Raw genomic sequence first — 23178 nt, 5'->3', positions numbered from 1 at the left:
TGCGGCAGTACATCACCTAGCTGTGATGACGAGGACTTTGCCATAAGCCACAGCAGACCACACTATATCCACCCTGCTGGCACCGCTTCAGTGTTTTCATTCCATATGATGGGAGTCACACCGCATTCCTGTTACAACTTCTCTGTGGCACATAAAAATCTCCTCGGAAAACCGCAGAGCCATGTGTTTTGAATTTTCTCTTTGTTCCCATTTACAGCATCTCGCTCGCTCTCATTTTTCCTTTACTCTCTCACACACAAACACTGATCGCTGGCTCTCTTTCTGTTGATAGGTCCATTTAGTTCTCGTGAAAGCATTCCATTTATGTGCATTTGAGGTTTATGGTTGTCACTGACAACCGGCTGACAGAGAGTGGCAGCCTCTATCAGCGTTGGGGGTTTCCAAAGGAGCTTACGAGACACAGAGCGGCCATTGATGGGGCGAGCTTTATGGACTCTGAGGCACCCAGAGACAGTAGTGTGTGAGAAACACACTGAGGAGACTTGGAAGCGTCCTCCTTTGGCCCTCACAAGCCTAAATTACAACACTGTGATCATCTGGACTTTGTCAACAAGAAGAATTTGCTCCTCTGTTGACTCTCTCATTGGATTTTCAGTCTACTTTTAGACTGATATATGAGGACGAGGATGGCTTAAATGCTCTGATGAAACCAGGTGGCTGTAGCGTGCTACTATGAAGGAAAATACAAAGTTAAAAAAGGAACAAATGTAATCAAATAGAAATGAGACAAAAAGCTGCTTTAAAGCAGGAACGCTGCTCGGTAACCATTTCAGGAACGTTGACTTTAATCAGAACCAAAGCACCGAGGTTTCAGCGTCGTTCCTTCGCTCTTCTTCTGCTCAGTCACTCACATCCACAGCGCTCTCCTGTGTTAAAATCCAGTGTTTCACCCACCTCGACCTTGCTTTACAGTAAAACTACACTCAGTGCTTTTCTTTATTTTAATCCTCTCGTGACATAGAAATTGTGTCACCTTTGCCACAGTGAAAGATCTTCAGATTCCACCTTTCATTGAAGGAGATGAGGAGCACAGCAAACTGTGAGGAAATGCAGGTGATGGATCCACACACAGTGCATTAGAACAGCTCTTACTGTGTGTTTGAGGTTAACAGGTAATAAAATAACAGCTCACAGTTACATCTTAAGATTCTTGCACTGTTGTATGTGATAAATGTAACTCAGTAGAAAATACAATGAAATTAAAATGCAAAGTGTTCCAGCATCCCACAGACCAGTAGTCAGGGTTTTTTGTGTGTACAGTCACTTGCAGTGCCCAAAAAAACATAGACAGACCAAGAGTAACACGCTTGGTTACGTTGGTGCTAATGTTGGTCCTATAGACAGCATGAACGTTTCCGGGTCTGAGACCTAAAGCAAAGGTCCGGCTCCAGAAAGACTCCTTATCCTACAGACGTCTATGGCAGAATGACCCTCTGCCAGGACCTCTGGGACTGGGTGGGTTCCTCTGTTGCTCATCATATTCTGGTCTCAAACCCTCCTGATCTCAAAGCTTTAAGATGACAGCAAAATATCTACATCGTCTTTATGCCGTCTGTGGTTGGACTTTAGCTCAGCTGCTGCCGTGGTGAAGACTGAATAAATAACTTCTTTGTAGTGACTTGAAAACAAGTGCAGCCACTGTCTGTACTATTGTTTTTAGATATTTCATGTTTCATCTGCTTCTTCCTCGCTGTGGTGATCTCCACTGTCATTCCTTCTTCTGTTCAAATTAACTCCGCCCCCCGCCATAACTTTTTCAAATACCTGCACTTAGTGTCAGTATTGCTACTGTGCAGCATGCTTTGACTTTTTGAGGCCTGGCTGCGTGTACATCTCTGTAGGCTGTATTCCCACAGCCCCTCTGTGACCTGTGCAAACTGACGGCAAAGCCAAAAGTCCCAGACTGAGATAATGGGACAGATTCCTCTTTTCTTACGTTCACACTGGGAGGAGCTACGATGGGAGGAAAGTATGCAAATAAAGAAAGCAGATATGTTAGCGTAATGAAACGCACATACTACACAACCTTTGCTGCTTCTATAATTACTGCAGGGATTTAATTACTGAACACTAACCTTGGTGTTTAATCTTTTTCTGCATTATGTTCTATTATTTTATTAACAAACATAGACTGATAACAATCTTTTAACTATAACCAATCAACACTAATCACACAATAACAAGATGGCCACAATCTTTCTTGTAGCCACATTTAAAAAAGAATATCAGGGTTGTGTGTTTTTGTCAGTAAAAGATGAACATCAGCCGTGTTTTACAAGGTGAACACAGTATTTTATCTTCAGTTCAGACTGTTTAAACTGGACCAGTTCATAACATTTACACCCAGGAATGCATCCTTGGGGTGTTGGTTTCATACAGATACTTCACTGAATTAAACTACAAAAATAATAATGCAAAACAAATAGAAGAAAATAATACTTCTACGAATGATTTCAGTTCTAGTTTGTGTTCTCCTGGTAAATTATTAGTTTTTCTTTTCTAATAAGAGGCAGTCGGACTGTCAAACATTAACCTGGCAGAAGTTTCTCGACAGGCTTGTCAGGAAAATGAAGTTCAATTTTTTCTTTAATTAGGAAAAAATGTGACTATTGTAAAATACAGGTCTATAAATGAATTTGTCTGCTGTATAGAAAGGGTTGCTTTAGAGTATTGTCGGGAATTTCACCACACACACACACACACACACACACACACACACACACACACACTCCTCCCTCTCTGGAAACCTGTTCTAGAGGGAGTGACTTGATCCAGGCGGCGTCCAATTATATGGAAGCAGCACTTATTCCACTTTATTCCAGGCTACAGTTGAGTGGCTTGGAGCCTTCAGAGACACACAGACTTGTAGCATAAAGGCAGAGCAACAGACAGAGAGACGGTACCCATGTGACATGTGCACGGAAAGCTGAAGACAAAGGTAGAAATCTCTACCACACCGAGTCAGGTTGCGCGGAGAGGAGACAGAGGATGCTCCCAAACAAACCCACGAGAGGCTTCTTTTTTTCCCTCATCTGGAAATTTACGGCTTCACATGAATGATTCATGAGAGCCTGTTTTGATTTCTAAAGGAGTAAATAGGCTATGTTTCACTGGCCAATCTGCCCAAACGCGCCAGCAGAGCTGGGATCCGAGCCTGGAGAAAAATCTGAAGTCAATTAATTTGGGGGGAGTTTGATAAGAATTCTGGACCTCGTCTGTCAAGGATCAACTGTTGCTGCAGCCGGAGCGCGAACAGAGACATTCTCCAAGTGTGTCTGGCTTTTTTACTGGATGTTTGACCGTCACTTGGTTGTGCATGCAGCCACACAGCCAGTGTTGTTCAATTAACATGGAAGAGAGACTGATACTGCTTTTGATGCCTTGGATACACCTTCATCTGTCCTGATGTGATGCCACATTGTTGCGCTGAGGAGAATGATAATATGCCACACAGCTGCTGATAATCCCTGTGTGTGAAACTGTACAAATACATCTTTTTACCCCGTTTGGACAGTTTGGGCATTTTCACTCACTGTCACGTCAACATTGACACGCGTTTTGTTACTGTGACCTTGCCCGGTTTTGACATCTATTCAGCGGGAGATCATGCTGATGATGATGGAGAACAGCGGCGTGGATGCGCATCAGGTTGACATCGATTCGGAATTTGAGCCCCACGCTCGGCCGCCGTCGTGCACCTGGCCGCTGCCGTGTCCGGAAGACTTCCCCGGGGGAGAGGAGGCGAGCCGAGGTCTGGCCCTGGCGGCGGTCAAAGTGGAGCAGTACAACGTCCCGGCGTGCCGGGGCGAGAGGAAAGGCGGCGCGCCGGCCGAGATCAAGCATCCGGCCGGCGCCCCGGCCCCGGTCGTGGCCGCTCCCGCCTGCATGTCCGGGGCTGCCCTCGACGTGGCCGGCCAGCTACGCAAAGCCAAGTCCTCCCGACGGAACGCGTGGGGAAACCTGTCGTATGCAGATCTCATCACCCGTGCCATCGAGAGCGCCCCGGAGAAGAGGCTCACCCTGTCCCAGATATACGACTGGATGGTTCGCTTTGTTCCTTATTTTAAGGATAAAGGCGACAGCAACAGTTCAGCCGGGTGGAAGGTAGGCCACATGAAAGAATGTTCTGACACCACACAGCAACGGTTTGAGTGCAATACTAGCCTACACTATGTTTAGCCTCAAGCTTCTGCAGCACACCCCCTTTCCTGCATATCTCAAAGCCACATAATTGACCCTTGGTTCCAGCAATTTATGTCAGTGGCGTGTCCTCGTGTCACTCCACAGTACAGTGTGTGAGCAGGGGCAATGAGCGTGGCTGGATAAGGGTTCACTGGGTTCATTGCATTCAGGAATTCCAGCGTGTGCAAACAGGAGAAGCCAGACGGAGCCCAAACTCCCCTCTTCACGGTTCCTCCTGGGTAGGCGAGCCGTGACGCATTCGCGCCCGTAAGCTTGTATTTCCCCACCATGTCGGGTCACATCGGGGACATAGTGAGCCTCCTGTCCGATTTCCGTTACCTATGCAGTCGGTTGCGTGACGGGGATAAACCCTTTGGAGCCACCCCGCCCCCTACTATCCATTGCGCGCACGCCGAGTTACGCACAGGCTGTGGGAAAGCATGGCACAAGGCGAGGGGCTTAAAGGGTAATAACAAGAGATGATGACAGTGGGTGTCACAGCAAACAGATGTAACTACAGATTATCATTCAAATTAATACGAGGGTAATCTCATAGACTGCTAGCTGTAATCTACTTAAGGTTATCACCTATTCTGTGTTAGGATTACTAGTCCTTTGTTTCCACGCCTCACACTGTGGCTTTTTCCTTCGTACTGTGTGACAGAGTTGAGTGTCATTCTGTTTCTTGTATTTATAAACCAACAGGAGACTGTCAATAAACCATCAAAGTGGGCTTCAAGTTATATTAAACACAAAAGTAACGGAACTGCATTAAATAACAAGAACATTTGTATCATTACAGACCTGATTTGCTCTGTCTCCACTTGTGTTTTATGGTCTCAGTGGGAGTTTCCTCAGTGGGATGCAAGGGTCAGTGCAGCAATTAATGAGCGTTTTAAAAAGTGAAAGACACTGTTAACTGTAACAGAACACGGACGAAGCCTCAGGTTCTCCCATCTTGTTAAAACAGGTTCACAGGCGCTGTGAAAACACACGATGTATTTATTAAACAGGATGACAGTCTTAAAGGTGCATTTAGTATTTCGGCTCCACAGAAAGACTGGGGACTCACTATATCTATCTATCTATCTATCTATCTATCTATCTATCTATCTATCTATCTATCTATCTATCTATCTATCTATCTATCTATCTATATGTACAGAGAGAGTAAGAGAGAGGGGAAGTTTAGTTTTTAAATCAAAGAGTTCATAATTAAAGCTACAGAGGATGAGATGTACAGACTTTCTTTTGTCATCGTTATGGCTCCAACTGAAAACATCTGTACTGTGTACACGCTGACTTTACTGTTACAAAATTCTGATGACATCACTATGACATCATCAGAATGATTTCTTTATAAACTTTAAAGCCCCCTCAGAGCTGCATTAATATTATACCACTGAAAAAATGATCCTTATAACAGTCAATTGTCAGTATTGTTTATAAGAGGTGGAGGAGAAATTTGGATGCTTTTTAAAGCAGCGGTTTGTTGCCATGGTGTTTTTGCTTTAGTGGGTCACCCAGGGGATACTGTATCGAGCATACAGAAGAAGAGGAAACAGGGTCATAGTGGGATTAATCTGTGTGTGACACTTATCCTGCCACTTTATCCTATTCTTACAATGTTTTTGTGAGCATCTTTCTTTTTATTTGTCTTACACTTTCCTCCAAGCTTCAACTCTATACCAGCTGAAAACTGAACATAACCGAGTTGCAGATTAATCCATGTAAAAACGTGAAAGAACAAAAACAAAGAAACGTAAACCAATGAAAAACATAACTGGCTGTAATGACAGGGTTTAATTCCCTGGGTCTTGTTTTTGTTGCTGACTGGGGGATGCTCCGCATGATTCCTGGCTGACCTCCACTGAAGCTTTGTTTGGAGGTTTTGATTGGCCGGTGTGGCAAGATAGGTGATTGGTGCAGAGAGGGTCCTGTGTGAAAACAACAACTTGATTCAATCACAATAAGTCTCATCAACAAAAGACAGTAAGAGAGAGACATGCACACTGCTTCAATGAAATTTATAACACAGTGTGTATTATAGGTATGTAATACATAAAAACGTACGCAGGCACTGACATTTCAGTAGAATATGTGTACACCCTCACACTGAGGGCTTGGGGCTTGGGAGTATATGACTGGCTGGATGAATGGGATGAGTGGGAAGGAAATAAGATCCAATCAATGTCTCGCTACTAAAAGAAGTCTTTAAGAGCTGTTGTGTAATCGCGTCTGAGAGCTGCTGCTCAGTCCTGCCACTGGGCTGTGTCTCCATAACTAGGCCAGCAGCTTCCCGTGCACCCTTCAGACAAACACTGTTGAGGTGTCACTCACTCGTTTAAGTGTGAAGTGCTAAGGCCACAGCAGCCAATCAGATGCTGTCACACACTGCTTGTCTCCAATGATACGTATGTGGATTTCTTTGATTGTCGTCACACACACACAGCAGCAGGGTTGCATTGCTGACTATGTATGGATTTCTCTGACTGTGGCTCAGTAATTGTGGTCAAGTGTTTCAGCCATGTTTGTTATTGGCTCTGAGGTGGGAGGCTGTGTTTGGCTGTATGAAGTGAGTTCAGTTCTGTGGGTGGTTTCGGTGCTGCTGGTGGTGACGGGGGGGGGGTTCTCTCTGTCTCTCTCACACACACACACACACACACACACACACACACACACACACACACTGTTATGTTCATTTCACAAGTGGCTCTGCGTGGGAATGGATGTGCTGAGCTGTGGCCTGTCTGCAGGCTGTACTGCACACAGATTGGGCAGCAGGCAGGCAGGTAGGCAGCAATGATCTGACTCTACCTGAAGGCTTTACGAAGAAGCATGTTAGAGGTTCATTGTGGGTGTATGCCTGTGGTTATCAGACTGCGATAAAATGACATGAACACAAGACAAGTAGCAATTTATTAAGCATTAATTCTTGTTTTCTGTCTCTCATGAGAGATTGGCCTTTTTTTATAGTGTTTCTTTCCGTTGGTGTATTCAGCACCAGAACAACCGTAGAGTTTCATTAGTGAACTCAGTTTAGGGGAGGCATATTTTCCCAGCAATCTACACATGAATGCAGATCAAACATTTGTTTAGAACAGATCTGAACCTGATGAGACACATTTTAAAAATCCTAACAAAGTTTCACCAAAGTGAAGCAGGTTGCACAGAATAACTAGTACTAGGACTAGTTATTTGAAATGAAGTGCAGTTATATTTATGCTTTTCGTGTTAGAACAAGTTCCAGGTCTTCTGAATTAAAACAAACATCTGTTGACCTGAGTGTAGATCGTCTAAAAATCTTTGGAGTAGCTCTGCTAAACACCTGACGTGATGTAGGGGAAGCGTCAGGTTTGTTTAATATCCGGTGTGGTTGAGCACGGGTTGTGTTTCCAGTGTTATGGTCGGGTAGAACAGTACGATGCTGAGGACAGTAACTAGTATGTAAACATATCTGAAATGAGCTTTTACAGCTCAATTTGGAATCTGTTTCAGTTTAAGCTCCTCAGCTCGTATCTTTCAGTCTTTGATGACAATTGCAGATTATGTATCGGAATTTGAGGAGCGGGACCACGCCTCCAAACACGCTGCTTCATCTATATAGGTTCCCCCAGTTCTGCAAGCTGTTCATTCTCGTTTACATGCCCCACCCTCCCTCCCTCCTTGTTTTCACTCCTCCTTGTCACTAGGGACGATTCCACCTTTACTAAAGGTGGAATCGTGTCGTTTGGCTCTCTTTATTTGCATATGAACAGAATATATATATTTAAAAAAACAAATTCCAGCCCATGCTGTCAACACCAAAGTAAAATCTTTTCAGTAGTGCTAAAAATAAACACAGTGTTTGATAAAATGAGGCAAACCTGGATTGCTTTAGACTGTACAGGTGTAACTAATAAAGTAGCTCACGATCGTGTCTCCGTCCATACGCAGCATCCTGTCTGAAAGCACGTAGACAAGAGGGTCATTAAGCAAGGATGAATTTTACGGCTCATTCGAGTGACCTTCCAGTAACACAGATTAAACTGAAAAACTTTAACATGGTGACATATAAGAGAACTCACAATAAAAGTATTGATGATGATGTTTTAACTCCTACAGAGAAGAAAAGAAAGCATATTGCATCCATCGAATCTTTCCTCTGGGCTGCATTTCCACCTGCTGGAAATCAGTTTTAATCCAAAATGATGTCCACCTTAAAACAATCAAACTGACTTTAGATTAGCTTATCTTCTGTGTCCCTGATTACAGACAGCAAAAGTGAATCTTTATCATTAATATGCATCATAAAGCACTTGCTGTATTACTGCCCGGGCTGAGGAACGTCACCGTGTTCTGCTGAGAATCCACTCGTGGGTGAGAGAGAAGGACAACAAGGTGACGAGATGAGAAAGAGAAAGCAGAAAAGAGAGAAGAACAAGGTATTATTTGTCTTGCCAATAAAGCCTTTTTTTGAACTGGATTCCATATTGAGTGGGAGAGGAAGAGAGAGGTGGAGAGAGAAGAGATAGAGCGAGTGCGTGAGTGGTGCTGATGGCCCCTGCTGCTGAGCACATTGATAGCAGCCTTAATGCCTGTGATGCTCCAGTGCCAGCCCAGACAGAGGGGAATTGGTTGGAGATGGTGAAACAAGCTTAGAGGGTTCCCCGTGCCAGCCGGCCTGGCGCTAGCTCAACAGAAAGCCCTCTGCACCACTACACAGTTATTGTTATTATCACAAAGGCACAGCAGAAGGAGAGGCAGCTCTGGAGTTGGCAGGCCTGGGGCTGGGTTAACTGGGGGCGGGGAATGAGAAGAGGAATTTGGAAGGCGAGGGGGGTTGGTGGTTGAGTCTGAGACTGTGGTAAACTCATCTGATCAGTCTTGTGAATGGAGAGAAAACAGTTGGGAAGAGCTGGTGAGGGCCTGAATGGGAAGGAGGCTGATTTTGGTCCAAGGGGATCAGTTGCCTTGTCAGTTTCGACAAAAGGCATCTGAGTAGATATCGCTTCAATCTGGAGAAGGGCTGGGATGTAAACAGGGGATGCACCAGCAGTGGAGGCGGGGTGTTCACTGCCTAAATGAGTCATAGTGGTTGGAATAGCACATAATATTCTTGCTCTCAGCCCTCACACTTCAATCAGCTGGAATAAATTGTTAACGAACTGTCTTCAGACAGAAATTCCAGAGAGAAAACAGAGTCCAGACACAGAACAGTCAGCGAGCAGGCGGATCTTGGGAATCGTGCCTGGTGGTGTCGTAAAATGCCGACCCAGTACACATTCCCTGTGTTGTCTACCAGACCTTCAAAATGTTCCAGTTTCTGGCTCAGATGATGAGCAGAGGCCTCGTCAGACAACAGCAGCGTGTAAAGTCGGGGCGTTACGAACAATACCTTAGATTTCCCCAAGAGATTTTACTTACTTTAGCAACTTTCATCAACGCTACTGCGTTTTTGAAATGTGGTTATGTACCATCATCTGCTGCTGCAGGCAGCCATTGTTTTCAGTTCATGTGTTGTTACGATTGTTCTGACCTTTTTCACCTTCCTGCTGGTTTCCATTTGTTTAATGATATGAGAGTCAGTCATATAACTTACACATGCAGCTCATGCAAAACTTCTCTTGCACAATAGCAGTAAGGTTTAGCTTTGTAAAGCCGTTTGTTTCCAGTGTGTGATTGGGTGGATGACTGGATGTGTAAAGCGCTTTGGGGTCCTTAGGGACTAAGTAAAGCGCTATACAAATACAGACCATTTACCATTTGTTTCCATTTGTTATCAAGTGGTGATGACATACTTAATGCAGAACAGACATTTCAGGTCATCCCATAATTAAAATTCATAAATAAATAAATAATAATAATAATGATGATGGTGACTTGAGTCAATAAAAAAAAGTTATATGTGTTCATTAACACATCTTCATTTAAATAGATGTAAATGTTCCCTGAGTGTTACTAAGGAACGTGAGTGCCGGTGATTAAAGCTAAATAAATAACTTTAGATTGGAGAAGATCATTCATCTTCACATTTGTAATGTCTAGCACTCCAGACAGCCATTAATGTCTATGTATTATCATAAGGACAGCAGCTGTCTGGCTTGATGACCCGATACAAACATGGGTGCTTGGAAAATAAAGCACTGGTTTTTCAATAGCAGAGCAATGGCTGCCTGGGTGGCAGGAAAATCAGAGGAAAATTAAGAACAGGAAAGTGTTCCTCTTTAAATGTTTCTCTGTAAATGTTCCTCCTCCTGCACGAATCAAATGTTCAGATCCAGAAGGAGATCTGGAGCTGGATCAGTTTGGGACGTTTTCTTGCAAACATCGAGACAATGTGCCCGATTTACTAACACATGTGTGGGAAAAAAAATAGTTCCCACGCAGAACCACTGTCAGATTTATCAGATTTATCACGCATGTGTGCTGAATAATTTTGTTCTTTTGCGGCTGATGATAATTTAAGAGAGAAGGCTACAGTGTTGGAGGTCCACGGAGGAAACCAGGAGAGGGGCCACTTCCAAAGTGTTTGACTGATCATTTTAAATAAATAAATAAAAAGTCACCATGGCTCAAGGAAAAAAATCAGAATCACAGTTGATATGAAAAATGAGAACGAGACTACAAGAAAAGAAGAAAACAGGTGAAGGACAACAAAACAAAGAAACCCTCCTCATCCTCCAGCATCTGTCAGACAGTGGAGACCACACAGTAATTTTAATGAAAGATCAAATATTCAAGATAACACAAGAAATACAGGAATATATTTAGTATTAAATATAGTATTTGTTTTTATATTTTTACATGTTATTTAATTGTTTTGGTTTTTAAATTGTTTTATGATTCTGATTCTGGGCGCGTGTCTCATGATGCTTAGGAAAGCTGTAAACAAGCACCAAAAAGCAATAATAAGAATAATTAGTAATAGAGTAATATTCATATTAAAGATGTATTTCAATTTTCAGCCAGGGCTTCATTTGGTCATCAGGACTTCAAACTTTTGGAATTTGTAATTTTCATACAAACCGATTAAGGCAAGAAAATGTTGGCAAACTGCTGATGTGTATCTGTGTATATGCACTGTTAGTAAACGGCGACCAATGTTGCTCCGTTTCTTAAAAAACAACATTTTTCTTTTTTGAAATGTTCAGGAAAGAGTGACGTGAAGAGCTTTATATTAAGATGCTAAAACACTCCCAGCCGTATGAACACGACAGGAAATTTCCAGCCAGTCGGGGAATTATCCCATAATGACGTTAAAAACTAAAACCAGTTTTAGGTTTACCATCATAGCGAAACATAATACAGGGTGCTAGTGTGCAGTCAGTCCATCAGTTCACAGCAGCATCAAACTGATTACGATCCCACTGGAATCACCGAGAAAACGTTCTAATGTAATCATGCATCTGAAATTGAACTAAATTTTAATGTGATTAATGAGAGAGTTGCCTCATAAAGTATTCACCCCAACCTTCTGCATATTGTACTCATTATACTATGCACCAATTTTAATAAATCATTATGCACTCAGTTTATAAGAGCTTTTGATGCCTCATAATGCCTTACGAGGACCACTCCAAGTAATGTGTTGCCCTTATTTTCTTTGCAAATGGGATTAGTTTGGAGTTCCTGCACATGCCGAAATGGATTTAATAGAGGTTTGTATGGATCTGAAGATTCTGTGTGTGTACATGTGTGCATCTGCTGTTGTTGTGGTGTGGCTGGGGCTGATGGGAGTCCAGGTCCAGGGGGTACAGCGCTAGTTAATAATTCAGATGAGGCTCATTATCAAGGCAGCACAGATCTCTCTCTGATTCCACCTTAATTGCAGGCAGGATGTGCCTCTCAGACACTCTCAAAGTCACTCCCCCTCCTGTCTGCAGTACCACACACTGATGCACGCACGCCGACAGACCTCCACTGGTTCCAGACCTCCCAGTTGCGGCAGGTCCCCTCAGTGGGATCAGACCTGGATCTCTGCGTAATCACATGAACGTACATTTGGAGATGAGCAGATAAGTCTCGCTCTCGCCTTTGTTCTGTCACAGAGCATCGACTCAGAGGCCGGTCGTGTGCTCCTGTTATGAGTCAGTTACATTTTTAATCAGATCTTCATGAAGGCTTTCTCCTGTTCGAGGGCTCGGCAAACTGAGATTGATGGGAGGTAATCAGTTGGGGGACAGCAGGCTTGTGATTAATGCTGCTGGAGAGTGAAGCTCTCAGCACCACACCGGAGAACTTGGATCACAGCGTCTCCACCACAAATTTCCAGAAGCGCTGAAGAGTGTCAGTTCTACCAGACGTTTGAATAAGAGACTGGAATCTCAACACATGTCAGTGGGGTCACATTTGGACTGGTTCTTATATACTCTACCTCTGAGTGCCTCATTCACCCATACGAGCACTTTTTTTCCTACATGAGCGTTTTACATTCATACCTCAATGGATGCAGCCGAGAGCAATTTGGGGTCAATATCCTGCCCAAGGATATTTGGCATGTAGACCAGAGCAGCCGGGGATCCAACCAGCAACCTTACCATTAGTAGATGGCCAGCTACAGCCACAGTGAGAAGTTGGGTATTGGGTTAGGGTAAGAGAATATGGATGTGTAGATCCCAGGTGGATGAGAAACCCTTCCCCTGTTGGTGGTTCCAATCGTCCCCATGTGAGTGAGACATGTTTGGTCTCTTCCATTATGACAGTGCTCACATCCACAGACTGAATGGGTTGGTGAGTATAAAATAATGTGAATTAAATACTGTGGCAGTCAACCTGTGGTGTCAGGTTCTGATTCTTGGACTCTGCTGCGGTCCCCCAGATAACCCACTACTTAAACCAAGCTCAGTCTAAGACCATCTTCCATAGGAGCCAGCTTTCTTTGGACTGGTTGCTGCTGCCACTGCCTGACCGTGCTGGAAACCAGAAGAGAAAATGTGCTCCTCCTATCAGTCCTACAGTTATCTGTATATTGTGTTCACATGACTGTACATATGTATTTGTGATTGTTTCTCATTTAACTATTATCATAGATTTCTCCTTTCCCTAACTACACAAAGAAAGGATGAAAAAAACTTGTTCTACATGTAAACTGGGTGTGTTGTATGGACCGGGCAGCAGAAGGCCCTTGTCTTGGCTTCTGCAACAGAACCTGGAGCATGAGGGCACTGCGCCTGTTTGCCGATGTGGAAGGAGCAAGTCAGGAGGACTTATGGGAAATCAGAAAACGGACAGTTAAAAAATGGCTGAAAATTCACAACGTTATAGTAATTACATTTAGCACAGAGCTCCCAGGTCCAAAACATAGCTGCACCGAAACACAGCATTGTATGTAGAGGTTCTGAAAACAAGCTAAAAAATCAAAATCCGCACTCATTACATGTTTATCGCTGGACACAGAAACTATAGACTGGCCTTTAAATCTCAAAATGTAGAGCAACACATGCCCTTCTTAATAGGTGTACTGAGAGAAATAGGCTAAAACGCAGGCTGAATTAGAGAACGTATGCTGTCTGAAAATACTGAAATTATTGCAGTGATTCAAGTGTCTGTTTATGACACTTTTATAAAAGCTTGCAATAGTTAGCAGAATTATGAAAAGCATCTTGGCTAACTTTAAGCATGCCTACTATCCTCATAAGAAATGCACTCACTATTAGTTTGATCTGAACGTACAATCAACACAATACAGTGATGACACGTCGCTTACATGTAGTTGTTTTGACTCCTCAGCGTTGCTTTGACAAAGGAGGCAATGAAGTTACAGATCCATACAGTGGGGAACTTTAGTTTTCCATTTAAAACTGGATTAAACATTAATACACCCTAAATGTGTTTATTACTGTAACTGTTACTAATGCAAATCCAGTGTTTTTTTGGTTGTTGTTGGCTAAACCAAATGAAGTCGTTTCCCACACGTGTGTTTCCTGTTTTTAAAGTAGGGACAAACTGGCCGTGCAGCTTTTCAGGCTGGAGAAACTGGTGGACTGATCAAAGTCCCCTATCAAACCCGTCAGAGGTGACCAACCATTGGCTGTGAGTCATTTCTGGTCTTGGTTGGAAAAGAATTCCAAAATGAACGTCGTGCCGTCATCGGAGTAGTTCCCCACATCTACATACTTCTTGAATGTTGCATGAATGCCATTTTAGACTTTTGAAGAAGACGTGATAGACCTGAAAATAGTAACAATTTTTAAATCATTAAGGATCATCAGAGCCGTTTGTAACCATCCTCTGGTGTTGAAGGCTGTTTAGTTCAAAGATATATATTTAACTCTGAGCTAAAGTAGGTGAGAGACCAGTACAGCAATTCATCCAGCCACGTTTCTATCATGATTAAATAAAAGACTATAAGAATACCATTGTTTAAAAAAATCTAAACAACTTTGTTCAGAAAACCTAAAACAGTCTCTCCAAACTGCCACGGCCGGTGGAGTAGAGTGGTCTCTGGCACTGTAGGAACTCGGTTTAGGAAGGAGAAACACATTTGTACTGACGGATGATGAAAAGTCTGACATTTGTGAGGCAGATTCACGCCTGCAATAGTTACAGAACAGCAGAGTAAAAAGCTCCACTCTGTCATTTTACTGTACTATCACTCACCCGTGATAATTATTGTTCTCGGTGTAGTTTAGTCACAGCGAGGTGATGTTCACCATCAATCAACTCACTTCCATTTGCAGGCAATTGAATCCATTTTCATTAAAGATGTCTGTTATTGCACTTTGATCATAGCTGATAAAAGCCTGTTGAAAATTAAAGCCATTAGTGTCTTAAGAGCAGGATCATTTGCTGTGTTTTAACCAGAATTAATTGGCCATTGTCTTTGCAAAATGTCTGTTAGAACAGTTTCTGCTCTGGGGAAGGTGTCTGTGAACAATGTCAGGCGGAGCCGAGGTGGAGAAAAGAGCTAAATACCTGCTGTCAGCACAAAGATGGGTGGAAACCAGGACGTTTTCACTGCTGAATATTCATCAGTCCAATGACATATTTGGTCAAATTGCAATAAAAGCCTTTCAAATTTGAGGTGAATGTTGTTGTTATTTAGTGTCATATAAATAAAACTGAAGTGAAGTGAAAAAATCTGGGGATGAATGAGAAAAATCTATAATCTTGTCATTTTGTAAATTATTCTTCAAATATCATTAAATCATTAAACTGCTTAAAATCAAGGCTAAGCAGATTTACATTATGCTATGTGCAAAGTGTGTGTGTGTGCATGTGTGTGTGTGTGTGTGCGTGTGTGTGTGTGTGTGTGTGTGTGTGACGGCATGCTGGAGGTGGTCCAGGAGGCAGACAGAGGTTAGCAGCGTAAGACGGCCTCTCGGTGGATTTCTGTGTCAGTTTGATGAAAATAGGTCAGGTTTCCGAGCTCTGCATTTAGCATTCTGGTCATGTGATGGCTGACGCGGCACGTGATGACAGCTAGCCTCAGATGAACCCCGCACTCTCTCTGGCTCTGTTTTTCCCTCCTGGTTCCTCTCTGATCCAGACGCTCTCCCATCTTTCTCTGTCTCTGCTGTGGCTGCCGTCGCTTCAAGCTCATGTAAAGAAATTCAGATCTGCTGGCCAAAGATTAAAAGCCTGCTCTTTCAAAGACGCTGCACTCAAATCCACAGCAGACTCTGATACAATTTACCTGTTTAGGATGTAGTTTTGAGTATTTTTCTCTGCTTTCAACAGAAAAAACTGCTCTGCAAAGTTTCATGAACTGAGCCATGGCAGCAATAACAGGGTCTGCAGTATGTGTATGTTTATGTTATGTCATCTTTATGTATGATTACACAGGATGGGTATTCATCTCTCACTACTGCCATCTCAAAACAGCAAAATAAAAAGACACCTATAAGTTAGATCTGATAGATGCACAATTTGAAATACTCAAAAAAGTTACTTAAAGGCCTTTAAATTAATTTCTTGTTACCAGAGAAGAGCTGTACTCTAGCCTTTAGCCCAAAGCTAATACCAGCTTGTGAACATGCTTCTGTGTGTTGCTAATACTAGTTTTTCTCTGCTAGCATCACAGCCATCTTTAAAGCTGAGAAAAACTATGTGTGCAAACTACCTTTTTAAATTTATTTTAGCGATCCGGTCTTTAAGTGATGACGTATGAACCCTGCTTCTGGGTCCAAACTACTCTGTGTTTATTAAGGCTGTTGTGTTTTTAACTTGTTTTGTATCTTGTTCTATTTAAACTATCATTACCACTGTTCATCTTAAAGCTCAATTTTTAAAACCTTACGATGTAACTACTGCCCAGCCCATGCAGCAGTATATTAATGACTAAGCTCACTGTGTTTACGCTATGCTAACATAGCTGTGTTGCTAGTGATCACATAGCACATCTTTATATAGAATAGAATAGAATTCAACTTTATTGTCATTGCACATGTCACAGGTACAGGGCAACGAAATGCAGTTTGCATCCATCCAGAAAGTGCTTTAGCCGTGATATAGATATATTACAATATAAATTAGGAATAATAGAGATGTGTAAGTATATTACAGAAATGGGTCTATTATGGTATGTTATAATGTACACAGTGTGAAGTATGTTATGAATATTCTATAACTAAGTATGTACAGGCTGTAGTGAGTACAAGCTATGTACAGGCTATGAACAGGATATAAATATGAAATAAAAACTATACAGAAATCTGAGATATACAGTTATACAGAAATGTGAACTATGTAAGTTATAAACAGTTGTGGGATTAAAAATTATCATATGTACAGAATGATTATCTACACAGAACTATACAGTAGTGGTAAAGTGCTAGTGGTTGTGTGTATGTTCAGTCCATGAGTTTAACGTAGCAGTTTAATATAGCAGCTAGCCCAACTTCAGTAACCCTACAAACGTCACTGCTGTTTAGTTTTCTGTCTTCATTTATGTTGGAAGTGATAGCAGAGCTGTACGTTTGAATTTTGTCAGAAATCTCTCAGTCAGAACATGCTATATCATGCTTAGGTGGAAGCTAGCGAGCTAACTTCCTGCTAACTGCTAACTCTGTTAAACTTAATAAATTCTGTTTTCATGGATGCCTGGATGTTAAACTTAATTGTTACACCTGGTAAAGCAGCAACGCTGATCATTTTATTAAAGATGAAAGAATTTAGACAGTTTGTAACTCTCAGTGATGCTGCAGTGTTCGTTTGACTTTGGGACCTGAAGCGGAGCTTGGACCTGGTAACGGCTAATGACGTCAGACATAAAGACTGGATGAATAGTGTGAATAATGTTTGTAGTACAGGAATAATCATTTGTAATGTTTGCACAGCTGGACACATGCTCACATCATTTCTTTTCTACAAAGCATCATCTTCCCACTATCTGAAGTCTTAATTCAGCTGCCTGATGAGCTGATTTTACTGTCCAACAAGATGTAACGCTAAAGTTTGCGTTATGGGTGCAGCCGACGGACGATAAAAGGACAAAATGCAAAACTGGTGATATGTAGGAGAGCAGGGGATTAAAGGTTTTCCTTTTCACTTAACAGCAGAGGATAAATAATTACTGGTTAGATAAGATGATGGAAAATATAAACATTTAGACTTGCTGTCAGAGTTAGCAACAGGGTGTCACCAGGATGCTAGGTGTGGGTTAACACATCCCCGAGGTGATAGTGTATTTGTTAGCACCCTTCTATTTGATTAAGGAAGTATCATAACCGATTTTCATTTTACATTGATGAGATCACACCAGCAGCTTTCATTTCCCATCTCTTTAGGATGCTGTTAATGGATAGCTAATGAGTCTGCTGAAATATGTCTGCACTAAACATCATACGTGTGTTTTTCAGGTGTCTTTAACGCAGTCACTTTGTGGCAGGTTGTTTTATAGCATCACTGACGACTTTGTGCCGTGTTGTTAATTGGCTGTGGTGTTGAATAAGGTTACATTAAAATGAGAGCGTGATGATAATACATTTACTATACTGCTAAAAAGCATCAAGAGTCACTGCTTGTTTATTACAAAGAATTAAATCTGTTTCAGGGAAGTTAAAGATTCACACAGCACAACAGAAGATTACTGGGTCAAATTTTACAAAATGCTCACAATAGCTTGCAAGAAAACGTAACGTTATGGATTGATTAGCATCGTCTTAAATGCTGTCAATTTGCAGCTTCGCCCTGGAGATATTGACAGATGTGATGTCAGTTTAAGCTTTGAGTACTGGAGCTGATAGGCGGGCAGTTAGGGGATGGCGGTGTACTGATGCGGTTGCGTGACTGAGCAGTGCTCAGGTCTGTTTGTGTAATTCTTCCACGATGGATATTGAAGACGTAACACTGAGGCCTTCCCTCTCTGCGCTCTCTCTTCTCCATTTTCCTTTTCCTTCCCTTTCCCCTCTCTGTCTCTGCTAATGATCTGCTCCGCCTGTCGCTGCCTAGCTGACTGATGCCTACTGACAGCCCCACTCATGTGGAAATCTGCACGCCCTGCTCTCCTTCACACACACACACACACACACACACACACACACACACACACAAAACGAGCAATGAACTCCTGCACATCACAATGCTGCATATCTGCTGTGCATGTGTGACACACGTGAATATGCACGCCAACTTGAATAAGTGCTCACGGTGAGATCGATGGATCTACATTAACTAATCAAGCCCATTTGTTCAGTTACATGCCAGCAGATATACATGTAGAGCAGATGACGACTCACAGACCACAGAGCATGTGTATGTTATCCACGGAGAGCCCCCCTCCCATACACAGTGCTTATTGTGCAGCTGACTTGCCATCCACGCCTTTTCAAATGATCTTATCCTTCTTTTGGCTGCTCTCTCTTTATGGGACATCACAGTGGATCATCTGCCTACATCCTATCCCAGCATCGTGTCCCGTCACACCAACCCTCTGCGTGTATTCCTTCACCACATCCTCTGAGGTCTTCCTCTGTTCCTCCTGCCTGCCAGTCTCATGTACAACATGCTTTGTCCATTGTATCCATTGTCCCTCCTCTGGAAATGTCTGGATCATCTCGACCTTGCAGACAGAGGTTAGCAGCATAAGACAGGTTCAGCGTTCCAAAAAACCCAACCTGTTGTAGTTGAACTTAAAGGATATAATTCACCCACTGTTGTCTTCTTCACAGAGCAGAGCAGCTACCTGAACTCTACTCCCACAGAAGTGCTATGTATTATTGCAGGGTCTACTTTACAGTATAAAGCACCTTGAGGTGGCTGTCGCTGTGATTTGGCACTGTATGAATAACAGATCTCATTACCATCTTGTAAACTCTTACTCGTTCACACATCACCCCAGTACTCCCCACCCACTCTCCGTCACCTCTCTTGTGCACTTTCCATTGTTTTGCATGGTGACCCTACAGATTTTAACTCATTTACCTTCACTCTCTCTTCTTAGTCCAGTTAAATCACAGTTTCCTCAAGGTGCTGCAATAATTCAATAATACTTTTCCTGTCAGGTTCACCTTTCCACCTGACCTCACTGACGTTCTTCCCTCCTCTCTCCAGCGCGTACCTTCACCTCTCCAGACTTCCACCTCCTTCCTGTTCTTACTGCAGATCACAACGTTAACTGCAAACCTCATGCTTCATGAAGACTACGTCATCTGTCTACCTTTCCATCACCATAGCTAACCAGAAGCAGCTCAGAGCTGATCCTTGATGTAATGGCACCCCCGCCTTCAACTGATCTGTCACTCCTACCATACACCTCACCACTGTCAGTTCAGGTCAATTAAACCTATATAATAAATATTTTAATTCGTTTTTTTCAGATAAATTGTATTTTTAAAGCTCCAAATCACAACAACAGTCACTTCAAGGCACTTTATTTTATATGGCAAAGACCCCACAATAATACAGAGAAACCCCAACAATGAGCTGAGGGCCTGTGAGCAAGCATTTTTCAACTGTGGGGAGAAAGAACTTCCTTTTAACAGGAAGGAACCACCTGCAGAATCAGGTCAGCGAGGGGCGGGGCCATCTGCCACGACCAGTTTATCCTTGACTATCACACTTCCTTTGAGCACTTCCTTGTATTTCCTCATTCCACGACCAGGTCTCCCTCCCTCAGGATACACCAGAAAACTTCTTGGCAGTTTCTACAGGTGTCCTTTCCCAGTCATCTAGTAACTCTTCCCTGCCACCTACAGCCTGTTTCAGCACCATGTCTTTTTCCCCTTTTCCTCCTCCTGACGTCTAAAGTCAGACTACCATCTGACAGCTAGCTACACCACGCCTAGCTGCATCCCCTGTCTCCACCTTTCTGTCTCCTCTTCTAGATCAGACCTTCTGCCAAAGATGTAGTGAAACTATGTGCAACTTCCTCCACTCTTATTTGTTACCCTATGTTCCTCCCTCCTATGTATGCAGCGCAGCCATTTCCATCACCTGCACAATATTACTTGACATGGTAAGATTAGTAATTCCTTCAAGATTACACTTCCTAGTTTCTCCTCCCTCGTGGGAGAACAGCTTGACTCCACCCCTGATGCTCCTGGTCTTGCTTCCATTCCATCTGGTCTCCTCCTCACACGATATATCTACCTCCCTTACTCTCATCTCCACAAGCCTGCCTGCCTTCCTTATTGCCTCATCACTCTCCTCTTCCATTGTCTTTGGCCAATAGTAGCACAGTTTGCACTGGTAAAGGCGGTCGTTGTTACCCTGACTGACCTCATATGTAAATCTTATTCTTTATCCTCCACATGTTTGGCTTGTCCAGAATGTTATGTGATGCAGTCCTCCCAATTTACCCAGTCTTGGACTGGCACCAGTAGTACAGTGGGTTCTCGCCTCCCTTTGGCTGTTTTTATGTAGTTTTCATGTTTTTTATTTTGTATTTTGATGTGAATTGAATTCTGCTGAAGCCATCTGCCACGACCGACTGACTGAATTATACTGAATGGAAAGCAGCACATTTCAGTGGAATTCCCACAGTATTACACTTTTATCTCCCCTGGGGACAAAAGTTTATAAAATAATATAAATAATGTGATATTATAAGTAGAGATGGGAACACTTCTGTTGTGTTAGACACAAGGTGAAGGTTTGACGTGGTAAGCTTCTCAGCAGCTGCGTTAGTCGTGGTTCAAGAGTTCATGTTCAGGATGTGAGCTGCTGTTTTAGCACAAGAGGAAATTATTGCTAAACAATAAATTATCAGCTGTGCTTGTATTAGTGCTGAAATAGTTCATGCATCAGAAAATGACCACAGCTTCTCAGATATGGAGGAGCAACCCCAGAGCCATATACAAGCTGCTCACCCCAGTGCTGCTCTCAGCAGCGGCTTCTTGTTGACCAAGACTACAGCAAGTGGGTCGCCTCCTATACAAGCTCAGTCAGTAGGCCCAACACAAAGAGACAGACAACAGCACACACTCAGAGCCACAGTCTGCGCACTGATTCAGGACAAACATGCACACCTGATACAGAAAGGCTCCGGCTGAACAGCACCTTTAAAACCTTCTGTTCCTTCAGACAGCAATATGAACAGCTGGTTAATACTCGGAGTAAATGTGTAACTTTTCACTTTGTCAATTTTAATAATTGATTATAATTAATTTATCAATTAAATCAAACTCAGCTTAAGAGAGGTGAAGACGTCACAATGAATGCTGATGGTAAAGTTTTAATTTTCAGGATGTAGTATTATGTGAGCATTTGTTTCAGTATTGCAGTATTTTGTTATGCACTGTCATGTGTGGATCATCAAACGTAACACACCACGTTTTAATGTTTAATGTGTGAATCATAATTATGGTTATCCTAGCACATAAATACTACTGAACAGTTCTGTCAGACAAAAAGAAGTTTGACTCCAGCTGAAACGGATTTATTTGACACACATGAACAAAAACATGTAATACACAGCTCCTCATAGTGTTTGATGTTCAGATGTTATCAATCTGACAGACAAATGTAAGGTGAATGAGACTGAATTTACTGATAATGCAAAATAATCTTAGCACTACTATAACCTTCAGATTTGTTTTAAATATCATTTTACACACATGCAGACTCATCTTCAAACTGTCCCACGTCAGTCTTACGTTCTGATTCCAGCCTCAGGTTTGAAACCTTCGTTATGACTTTAAACCCTGTTGCCTGGTGGATCCCAGCATTACATATATTATTATTCACATATTAACTAACCTGCGACGAGGCAAGAACACTTCACAGATTTTGCGACACCTCCAAAGCGAAGCTTTCGGAAGTAGCCTAGTTTCTCAGTAAGATAATAACTGAATATCTTTGTGTTCTTTCATCAGTGTGTGCTCCAGCACTGACTCCGTATTCTCCTGCTGCTCTTACTCCTAATTTCTAATTGGCTCTTACTAATAATAAACAGTCATGCATATGGAAATCTGTTCAGAATAGCTCATTTGAATCAATTCAGTATAATTCACTCCCACAGGCTACCAGTGTGGCATCGATCAGCTCTGCAGCCAGTCCAGTGTATACATCACTGACTGCTTCATATTTGATTTTTTAATAATCTAAGCATGCTTGGCTCTCTACATCAGCGCCCTGCCGAGGGAGTTTCAGTAAGGTGAGGAATGAGGTCAGTGAGCAAACCTGCGATGCTGTGTTACACCCGTGGGCTCCCCCTGGACCTGCCATGCACACAGCCCACAGTCCCCTGGCTGATGGCTCAGCCGGGGGGTGGGGGGTTACACAAGGCTCCGCTAGGCCTGCCAGCTCTGGCACAGATTAGAGGGAGACTCGGACGGGTATTTCACCGCTTTACAGAATATCTGGGCGAGAAAGGAAGATGAGGGAGTTTCTCAGGTAGAGCAGAGACTTCAGTGTTCTTTCACTATGTTGTGTTTTAGCAGAATGAGCCTCCTTCTTTTATAACACATTTTAAAGTGTGTACGTCTGTAGCTAACGGCATTTAATAAAAACGTGTCAGTCAGCAATAAGCCCCGAATACAGTTTTTACTTTTTTCACTTTTAAAAAGCCGATATATGAATCCAACAAAGTGACAGTGATGGACTTTCCTTCAG

The 23178-nt window shown here is 42.7% G+C and overlaps 1 protein-coding gene across 1 annotated transcript in view; it reads left to right on the top strand.

Annotated features, from left to right (window-relative positions):
• Window positions 1-2135: 2135 nt before the first annotated feature.
• The window catches only part of foxo6b (forkhead box O6 b), a 39408-nt gene continuing 18365 nt past the window's right edge, over window positions 2136-23178 (top strand). The window contains exon 1 of the mRNA XM_003455221.4: window positions 2136-4125. Within this exon, the coding sequence (XP_003455269.2) occupies window positions 3628-4125 (498 nt within the window). The 5' untranslated portion in view covers window positions 2136-3627. The remainder of the gene's footprint in view (window positions 4126-23178) is intronic.

Source organism: Oreochromis niloticus, linkage group LG22 (genome assembly GCF_001858045.2).
Source record: "Oreochromis niloticus isolate F11D_XX linkage group LG22, O_niloticus_UMD_NMBU, whole genome shotgun sequence".
In the NCBI taxonomy this organism is placed as follows: Eukaryota; Metazoa; Chordata; class Actinopteri; order Cichliformes; family Cichlidae; genus Oreochromis; species Oreochromis niloticus.
This window is presented reverse-complemented; position numbering and strand designations above follow the sequence as displayed.